Source organism: Strigops habroptila, chromosome 3, assembly GCF_004027225.2.
Source record: "Strigops habroptila isolate Jane chromosome 3, bStrHab1.2.pri, whole genome shotgun sequence".
Taxonomy (NCBI): domain Eukaryota; kingdom Metazoa; phylum Chordata; class Aves; order Psittaciformes; family Psittacidae; genus Strigops; species Strigops habroptila.
Window position 1 is genome coordinate 84,866,759 of NC_044279.2, and position 11,062 is coordinate 84,877,820.

The window sequence follows — 11,062 nt, forward strand, 5'->3', positions numbered from 1 at the left end:
GTGAACAGGGAGATCAAAAGGACAGCAAGAAGCCAGAACCACCAGTGTGCATGGTCAGATAATGATGGCTCTCTACTGCTATTAACTTGTCTTTCTAAATGCCATAAAAGAGGAGTTTTCTGAGGGAGATTTGAATAGGAGAGGATATTGTGCTTTTGTACTAGAGTGTAAGGTATTTTCAAGCACTGGTGAGAATAATACTGCAAATGAAAAGGAGTATGGTGAAATGTGGTGAGAACACTAGAGATACCAGAAAATAACTTCACTCCTGACCTGGAAGTTGGAGGGCTATTTACAGGGTGATGGGCAATATGCAGAGGGACATTTCTCTGATTCCTTCCCAAAAGAAACTAAAAATAGGAGGGCAAATGAAAGTTAGACTATCTCCACACTGGTTTTTGAGGTAGTGGGTAAGAAATGTTTAAGCTCAACCTTAGGTGAGGGAAAGAAGCAAGATAGCAGGTAGATTCCAGCCTGAAGCAGGAGAGCCATTTGTTCTAGGAGCATCAAAACAAATCCGGATGCATTTTTTTCAATTTGTATTTTGTGACTGACAGAATTTTAATTGAATGATATTAAAACCAGAGAGATTGAAGAACCCGCACAGGAGAGACTTCACTAACACCGATCTGGGACAGTACAGAGCTCCAGCTGAAGCTTCAGTGCCCACAGGCTGTGAAGCTCTGCTGTGTGGGTACTGTCCTCTCACAAGATGCTCAGTAACACCCTGAGTCTCAATGAGGGCCTTAACTCTGTGTCTCTTTTCAATGGGGCGCCTTTTTTTTTTTTCAGGTGTTCACACTATTTTGTTATCTTCATCTTTCCACCAGATTTGCCTGATGCTGGCTAGTGGATTTGAAGGATCCTGAGGTTAAAGGGACTGACACATATTTAAAGACAAACAACGTGAAAGACATTTCACACCTTTCACCTGCCCCCCCCCATTAACTATAAAATACTTCAGCAAGTATTTTATAATACTATGCATAAGAATAGCTCTTCAGAAACAGCAAGAATACTGGGAGGGGTGAGGGGGGAAGACAAGAAAAAAGAAAGAAGCTTTATTTTTGAATGGGGGAGGTTGTTTCAAGCTGAAGGCTTCCTACTGAGATGTAAAGTGACCAAACTGCCCCAATGCTTAGAGCCACTCAATGAAAAACAGTCTAAACCTTCAAGGACTGTTAGCAAATCCAAACAATAATACTATGCATGTTTCAGCTCAGTGCTCAGCAGTTGCATCTGTGTTAAAATCTACATTCTACAAGTTTTCAGGGCTGGAAAGCCCTTGGGAGAACTTGCAGCATTCACTTTCAACTCTACTGACTCATTTAAGAAAAACTCATGTCTATTTTATTTCCTTATTAGCAACTATAAGCATTATAGAATTTAAATTCCCGTTCCTTTTGTTTATACATACATATTTATATCCTTTTAGTTATACATTTTCCAATCTAAATAATCCATAATATAGCAAGCAATCAAAGTACAAGATTACAGCAATGGCAAAATTTGGTTTTTCTAGTAGTAATATTAGACTCCATGCATCAGTGAAAATGAATATTAATCCATATAAAATTAATATCCTTCAACTCACTAAAAATTCAAAACTGTCAAGAGGGCTGATTTGTTGTTTGGTGGTTTTTTTTTCCTTTTGCTAGTTTTCCTTCCATAGAACTCTATTCTCTTATCCCCCCAAACTACTCTTAAGTAGCAAAACAAGGTCATATTTTTATTCACACAGAGAAAAAGATAAAGAAATTAAGAGTCAGCCACTAAGTAACTAAACAGAATAGCTGTGATTTATCTCCTATAAACTAACAAAAAGATTTTGCCTAGGTCAGAAATGATGGCAGGATAAATCAATCCATGTCTGAAAGACACTTACACAGTGTATTGAAAGAAGACATAAATTTATCAAAAGAACTATTCTGTTCAATTACCAGTAACATGCTAGGTTTCCTTTACACTGAAAGAACATACAGTGGCAAATATTTCCCAATTTATCGTGGGGTTTTAGGACCTTAAAGTAAGAGCAGAGGAACAGAAGGGGGCCCACACTAGCCGTTTTCCTGTACATACAGAATCCAATCCTGTCAATAAACTTAATCAGCAGTATTTGTTCTTCGCAAACCCCATAAAGTCAGTTTGTAAAGATAAAATAGATTTTGGCATTTACAACTGAAATGCATGCACTCTGAATTCAATTCACACAGCCTAGATGAGTCTGAAGTCTGTATAAAGGTACTGAAGCCCAATACTGCTTTTCTGCATATGCTCTTACCTGTTAATATCACTGTAATGGCGGCGTGTACCATGTGCTCTAGGTAACATAAAATTCTTATAAACCACCAGAAGTCCTTCTTCTAGATCACTAACAAAGGAAAGCAAAACAAAAGATAAAGGGCAGGTACCACACACACAAAAATCCTGCCTTTCAGTCCATTTTGCACCCTCTGTCATCCACTCTTACATGGAAAGGAGGAAAATAGCAGGGGATATGAACGTGTTTGGTGCAGGAGGGACTGAGAAGCTAGGCTGTGGCCTGCAAGCGCTCAGATGTCCTCACAGCCTGGCCCATGCTGTGCCACATTTAATTTCCTCACATTTAATTATTTGAGCCATGAGAACACCACACAAACTTCTGTTTCCAAATAGCCATTTTACTTGGAAAATAAATCAGATTAAAATAAACTCAATAAACTCAAATAAAAATTTAATGGTTTTTGTTTGGGTTTCTAAAAAGACACCAGACTTTGCAGCCGGAAAGCAGGAACGTCAGGCGCAGCCGGTAGTTCACAAGCAGCTTGAAGGAGTTTTAGGCTCATCAAAAGTCTCCTTAATACTGTTTTTCTGAACTGGAATAGTTCAGCAAAATGATGTGCTTATTTCCATATCACTGTCCCGTATACCTAGCTCTTTCTGACAGCTTTGTTCTCACACAGTTTGATTCTCCCCTCGCTAAAATCTACACTGAAGGCATAGTGGTGCCAAAACAGCTAACATGCAGGTGTTTGCTTCCTTTATTGGAAATGAAAATTTCTGCTTTTGAAGGATGAAAGCCACAGTTCACATTTTCACATTCTAACAAAATAAATTTATCCCTGACTTTTTAAAGTGAAAAATCCCAGGTGCATGGTCACTGATACTTGGCTCTGGCTTCCAGGAGTACTTACATAAGGCATTGCTGGCATTTTAAATCCCAAGGTATCTAACCAAATGCTGAATAATTAAAGACATGAACAGAGCCACCTACATCCATACCATTGTCCTGTTCAGGCGCTAAACCCCTATTATACTCCAGAATTGCCTGTTGCCGAGCTCCCTCAGAGTACCCCTATGAGCTTGGCCCTGCTCAGGGAGGAGCCATCTACCTGTTTTCAGGGCTGAGTGGCCAAGTTTCTCCTTCACCACGAGCCAACAGGCCAGCAGGTCAGGCAGTCACCACTGAGCGATGCGCTGTTTCCAAATGCTCGTGTTATCCATTTGGGAACAAAGATGTCAGATCAGGTCTGCCACATTGTTGACATAACTCTTTCTGTCTTTCCTAGGACATGGTATAAGCTGCCAGAAGTAGCTGTGTAACCGCATGGCTATAGAAAGTACAGATAGATGAAAAATCTGCTTCCCAGTAGTTTAGAAGACTAAACACAATACTAAAAACAAGTGACTCATTTGACATAATTTTAGCTACGACAGGAACCTCTTCTATAGCTTAAGTCAAATCACATCATCTTTCCATTTTGTTAGAGCCATCTGTAGCACAGGACAGTGACAGTTATTGCTGTCCTCACTGATCTAATATGGGGGGACACTGATTAATAGAAAAGCTTTTAAGAGATGTAAATGTTATTCGGGTTTCAACAAAAATTGTTTTACTCTGTCATTTGTGTTGGTTTTACAGCAGCACGTGAAGTACTGACTATGCTAAATGCTGCAGAAACACACAGCCACGGGCAACCCCTGCCTCAGAAACCTAACAGTGTGCAGCCTGCCAGCGATGAAATGTAAGTAGCCATTTCAGAAACAGAGCACCAAGTGTGAAAAGTTATGCAGCCATAATAATTTTGACCTGGTAGCTCGTGGATCACTCCTTATTCTCCTGAGAAATACAGCTTGGCTTCAGAAAGGCAGGGTGGTCGGACCCCAAGCTATTTGATGGGAGAGTCTAAAGATGCATTTCGCTGATTTGCTCTAATAGCTTCCTTCTTTTATTTACCAGACAGAAACTAGTTACCTAGTATCAAAAGGTTTTGAAGGCTCAAAGTCTTCAGGTCAGGTAAAGCTTAAAAGAAAAAAAGAGGTAATGCAGCATGAGCAGCCACTGTGGGGAACCCCTCTTCATCAGATTGCAGTTGATTTGGGACCAGCAATGGTATGTTGTGAATACACTCATTCAGACTCCCTTGGCTGAACAAATGTCAACACCACAGATGTCTTGAGGGATAGGCATGAAAACTGAAGGAGAAAACGGAAGGATCCTGAGTATGCCATATCCCTCAAAAAAAAAAAAGAAGAACCAAATGGGATCCAGAAATAGACACACACTCGTGTATAACAACCTCTTTTCAACCTGACTGTTCTCATACAATTGAAATCCCATACAAGCCCATTTAGCAGTGCTGTCATTAGCTTTAGTTACAAACTAATCTCTTATATACTTCTCTTGCTTGCTCACAAGAGCAAAGATTTTGTGGTTATACCTTTAGGTTATAAATATCAATGTTACATATAAATAACCTCTCTAGTCACCTTGTTTACGGCTTAATTTTTTGTTGATCCTTTGGTCACAGATTAATGCTTTTCTTAATTACCAAAATATGCCTGGGCCTTCCTAAAATGCCCTGAAACAGTTTTTATGCCCACTGCATAATTTTTCAGTGGTACGTTCTGTGTTTACATGTAGGCTCTGTGTCAGACTGGATACAAACCTCCATTCCCCTCCCTCCTTCCATACATTAAAAAATATTTGAATGTTTGATGGCATACTGTCCTGGGTTCAGCAGTAGCAGTTAATTTTCTCCTTCTCTGTAGGTGGTGCAATACCGTGTTTTTGACTTTAGTCTGAGAATAATGCTGATAACACACCAATGTTTTAGTTGTTGCTAAGTAATGCTTACCCCAATCAAGGACTTTTCAGTCTCATGCTCTGCCAGTGAGGAGGGGCACGGGAAGCCGGGAGGAAGCAGAGACAGGACACCTGACCCAAACTAGCCAAAGGGGTATTCCATACCACAGCACGTCATGCCCAGTATATAAACTGGGTGGAGTTACTCGGAAGGCCCAGATCACTGCTCGGGTCAGGCTGGGTATTGGTCAGCAGGCGGTGAGCATTGTATTGTGCATCACTTGTGTTTATTGTTGTTTTTTCCCTTTCCGCTTTTAGTTTTATATTCTCTCCCCTTGTTATTTCCCTTACCATCATCATTATTAGTGGTAGCAGTAGTAGTTTTGTATTATACCTTAGTTACTGGACTGTTCTTATCTCAACCCATGGGATTTACATTCTTTCGATTCTCCTCCCCATCCCTCAGGGAGCGGAGGGAGGAAGAAGGAGAGGAGTGAGCGAATGGCTGCGTGGTTCTGAGTTACCGGCTGGGCTTAAACCATGACACATACCCACCCAAGCAAAAGATGTATCTGTGGCACAGCTTTCAGTACAAAGAAGTCCTGACTCAGCTGTGGTATTTAGAAAGTATAGTGAAGATTTTAATTCATAATTATTTTTCCAGAACCAGTCATGCATATAGAATACCAGTGATGTTTGTTCTCATGAGTAAATCAGATCACAGTTCTACAAAAGTATGTTTCCTCCTCATGAGTCAAAAAGAGTTAATTTATTCAGTTAAGTACAGTGCAAACTGAGTCAAAGGAACACCTCATCTTTCAAAAACGTCTTCCACATAGATCAAAAGGAAATGTTCAACAATTTAATTACTCAGGGGTCTGGACAAGATCAAGTCCTCTATTACTCTAAGTAAACAATTTCAGTGAGAGTATAATTTTAGATTCATAAAATGTTTTAAAACTTTGGCACTAGCCAAATTTATTACTTTTATCTATTTGTAGCAGGACAGTACTGCGACACAAATTTTCTGGGCACCTTAGAGAGTGTATAGAGGATGCTTCACAGAGTTTCCAGGGCAATGACTAAACAACAGTTTTGCTTATTATGGTGAAATAAAAAACAATGAAATTAACTGCATATACACTTTTGTGAATATTATATCCTGGGTTACGAAGATTTCATAGTGATAGTAACAAACAGTACTAGAAAGATTAATCAGCTGTGTGCCACTAAGATATTCCTCATGTGATCTATCAAAGCAGAAATTCATACATTCACTACTAAGATTTCAAAATATCATGGAAGTAAAATAATACCTGTTTAAGATGTATTAACCCTACACTTCAGTAAGATAAAATTCAAAAGAACCAAAGTAAGAAAAACAAGTCTTGAAATCCCAGACAAGTTTCTGAAGACAGAGGAGAAGCAAGCATTATTCCATTATTTAATAAGGAAATTGCAGATCATTCTGCCTGACATCAATGTCAGCAAAACTGATGGAAAGGCTTGTACAGGAAGAAATCAGTGTACAATTAAAGGATGATAGTACAAGTAATGCCAGTCAAGACAGAAAATTAGTTTTGTCAAAAAAAACCCCCAACTTCCTATTTTCCCATGAGATTATGAATTAGTTTAATACAGGAAACTTCTCTAGGATTTCTGTAGGGCTTTAGCTCACAACCTTACAGCATTTTTTGTAAGACCCCCAGCAATGTATGATATCAGTGTGGTCAATACTAAATGGACCTAAACCATTCTGAATGACCTGAACAAAAATATAAAATTATTGCTGGAAAAAGGTGCAAATTACAAAAATGATAGAGTGATAAATAATGGGAAGGGCAGGCCATTAAAAGAGAGCAACCAAGATCACTAAGTGAAGTCTGGACTATATTTTAACACAGAGAAGACAAAGTTGTTCATTAAAAGAACAAAGAAAATTGAACAGCAGTGACTGAAAAGAAACAAGACCCAAGCAGACACATGTTCTCGGAGCAAAGTGTGGGCACAAGTTACTCTTATTGTACAGGATGAGGCATAGCTGGTAGGAGTCATTGGTGCTATTACACCTCTATGTGGTTTCAGAGAGAGCAATACTGGGAAAATGTCCTGGAAAAAAAAAATCTCCAGAAAACCAAGGGCTTTCCTAAGAGAAACAATACTAATAATTTGTGATGCTAGGGAGCCTACAGAAACTCCGATTGTTAGCTTAGTATGTGAGATATTTAACAGAGAATTATGGTCTACGAATACAGAAAAAGGACAGCAGATGACTTTCTCATGTATTGGAAAAAAACATAGTATGCTCCATACATGCTACAAAAGACAGATAAATGCAAAGCAAAATCAGTAGCAAGGAAAACTAACTGTGTGAGCAGCATACTTGGGAACACGTCTTTCTAAAACCTTGCATCAATGCTGAACTGCTGGGTGAGGCTCCATAGCCTTTTATTCGGAAAGCATGAGGAGATCATCATGTACTGTACTTTAAACTGCTGTGGATTTACTTCTTGGTTTTCCCCACAAGAGTATTCTCCCCCGTCCCATTTCTGGCAGGCTATGTTATGCGAATACTCACAGCAGAAAACATTGAGCTGTATATCCTGCTGCCCACTGTGCCAGCACTGGTCAGATCCTCGACAGATTTGCATACGTATCCTGCTCTTTTCTGCAGTTACAGGATTTCTCTGCTACAAAGCCTTGAGTGAAGCAGCATTATGTTTAAGAAACATGAAAAAAAACCCAGAGCTGCAAGGTGATGGGAACGATGCCTTTAGCTACTGCACACTAGGGCAATTCTTTCTAACTGTCAATTGAAAATGCAGAGAGACACTGAAGCTGTGAATTGAATCAAATGAAATCCTGGATCCATTGACATGGGTGAAAGCTACTGCAATACTCCAGTGGAGTCAGGGTTCTCCTCCTCACCCATGTTTAAGCAGCCCACACAATCCTAAACAGCACGGTTCAAATTGCGAGGATATGCACTTGAAAAACATCTGATTCATCTTTGATTTATATAGTTCATCACCGAGTCTCCTCCTACTGACCACAATTAGGGAAAAAAAAAGACTTATAATTTGACTTCATAAGTATCTGTAAGTCTAAGTACAAAACCAATACTTCAAAATCACAAGTAAAAGTACTAATAAGGGCAACTGCTAATTGAAAACAACTAACTAGTCAGTAATTGCTACATGTATCATGTAAACGAACAAAGAAAAGGATTTGCTATGCACTTGAGAAGGGCCTGGAATGAAATCTGGCTTACACAAGTTTCCTACTTACCTACTACCTCCTACGTAAACTCTGCCAAACTCTATGTATACATTAAAAGAAAGAACAGGTTGATCACAGCTTCAATTTGCAGCTGGGTCAGAAGCCCAGAAGGGACTGTGGAATGCAACTGGAAATGGCCTACATGGGTGGGCAGATTGTAGCCCTTCTGAGCCAGCCAACGCACTGCGTTTGTTGTTACTCCATATGATACAACCACGGCGCGGTCTCCCCACTTAGATGAGGGCTGTGTCTGCATGTTCACTGAAGAGGTGCTTCTCACACATAGGCACCAGAAGTTCTAGCCAGCTAAAGCAGTAACGACACTAAGTCCACCTACAATTTCACCTACCCGCGTCATACCTAATCATTGTCCAGACCTGTGCCCTTCAGCTAATTTGCACTAAGCTCAGCAAGGCCAAGTACATGCTGGAGGACAGGCATAAAATTCAAAACAATCTTGAGAAATTGAAATGGATTGCAAGCATAGGATGAAATGAAAAAGGTTCAACAGCAAGAAAATACAGTTTGGCAGAAGTAAGCACGTGTATGGCAACACCTAACTGCATGGAAAGTATTTAGAAAAATGGAACAGAGTACAGCTGGTTACCAAAAGCCAGCAATATCAGGCTGTCGCCAAGATGGCATATCTAAGGGTGACTGTCTTAGCAGGAACATAGCCTACAAGGTACCCCAAATGTCCCATCCACTTCACTATTACTGACATGTTCAGCTGGATTACTTGATACTAGGTTGATGAGACACCGCAGAAATGGTAGAGTCAATCTGGGAAACATCCAAAATGAAAAAGAATGATCAGAGGGCTGGAAAACATAATGTTCAAGGAAGAATTGAAAGATTAGCTTAGTTTAGCTTAAAGGAGAGAAGGCTAAGAGACTTGATGACAGCCTTCAAATCTACCCTGAGACTTCCAATACAAAGTAGAAAAGGTTAAAATCTGAGCATAATGCTCAGCTGACATATTAAATGCTAATATGTTAAACTAAAATTCTAAATTAAATTTTTCGGGAGATAAAGTTAGACAATATTTTCCAGACAAATTCCAGTGTATCACAAACAACTTTGAAAAGCTGCTGTTTTCCTGAGCTTAACAATAATTTTGCATGGTACTTTGATTGACGCAAATGCTCAATCACATTCAAATCAAAATAGAAGGAAGCTACTATTTTACATGGCTTCCTGCAGGACATATGCAATGTTATCCCAGAGGATAAGGCAGGTTATGCAATGAGTGAGCAGCTCGGCATAGCTATGTTTATTTGGGAAGCATTTCCAGTAATTATTTGGAAAGGACTGGGAGAATAAAAAGATAAGACATTCTCATGATTTAGTATTTTAATCACTAAAGTAACAATTAGATTTTAAATGAATTGCATTTGGTTACTATTTCACTCTCATTATGCAACTTAAATACTGGAAGGGAAATGGAAACTTGCTTTACTAATACTAGGATTCTTCCACTGCATGTGTGTTCGCATATGCATGTAAAAGTGCTGGCTAATAAAAGAAGCAGAATAGTTTCCTCTACCTAATCATATTCTAGCCTCACTGGCTAAACTTGTTTTAGGAGCCCAAATGGACCAACTGTTTTCCAGGTTTAAAATGGTAGAACAAGAGCCAATTCCCAGCTCTTAGCAAAGCTAAATGCTGCTCCAAGTCACCTAATGAGTAAGTCAGACAAGTCAGTCAACTAGAAGACTAAAGCCTTTTCTTTTAAAGGGAAATGAATATAGAGTTCTTTGAGCATAAAATAACACGTACATACTTCTCCAGTTGCATTATTTCCATATATTTTCTTACTGATTATCATGAGTTAGCAGCATTTCTAATTTACCTCCTTACATGACAATATTTGTGAGAGATGCAAATGAAAGACTTCAGCTAAAACGCTTTTCCCTCAACCAGTCCTGCTATAGAATGGCCTCCTGCAAGAAAAGCATCTGGGCTTCCGCTCTGAGCTCTCAAGCATACTGCTTTGCTACAAGCAGCTTTTAAACTTGGACGTATTTATTTGTATGTCATTACTACAAATCCTTTTCAGGTTTATAGCTGCTGCACATCAATTCTGTCAGCAGAGTTCTGGAAACAAACTGGAAAGCTGGGTGTGAGCTAAGATACACGGAGCTTTTTCAGAGCACCTTGGAAGCCAACTTATGGAAGACTTTTTCCACTTTTACCATTCACTACTTAGTTATGCTTGGCCTCCATCCCCTCCTGTCACCTTCAAAATGAAAACAGCATGTTCATTATTATTCATGGAAATTCATCAGATACACAGAAAGTATCCCTTTTCCCCCCCCAACTGTTCCATTTTTATTTCTTTTGGGAAAGACTGTGCTATTCTTTGCTTGGGTAGCAATCTTTTGAACTGCTGCTTTGCCACTGAACCCACAGGAAGATAGTAATTTGCCTTGGCTTTACAGATTCTTATCTGTAGGCTAAGTAATAGCGTGGCTGTCAGCCCCGAGCAAAGCACACAGTGCGGGGCAGTGCCCAGCTTCCCCTCGTTTCTGTACACTGGCCCCACCTGGGCAGCTGTCCACAGTAGAAGCAGCTTCACCCAATGGTCCCAGCACCTTGTAGCATGAAGTCCACAGATGCTATTAAATACTTAGCTAGCTTAGTATTTAATATTACATATTTACAGTGCTTAGTACAATATCTGTTCTTGACTGGGGCTTATTGGATGTTAGTCCAGTA

At 39.5% G+C, this 11,062-nt stretch overlaps 1 protein-coding gene across 2 annotated transcripts in view; it reads left to right on the top strand.

The window, feature by feature from the left end:
• PDE5A (phosphodiesterase 5A) overlaps window positions 1-11,062 on the top strand; it is a 119,443-nt gene that overhangs the window by 49,509 nt on the left and 58,872 nt on the right. The window contains exon 2 of one of the 2 annotated variants that reach the window (XM_030478215.1): window positions 3,902-4,004. In XM_030478215.1, the coding sequence (XP_030334075.1) occupies window positions 3,922-4,004 (83 nt within the window). In that variant the 5' untranslated portion in view covers window positions 3,902-3,921. The remainder of the gene's footprint in view (window positions 1-3,901; window positions 4,005-11,062) is intronic. The other variant, XM_030478216.1, reaches the window with a different exon arrangement.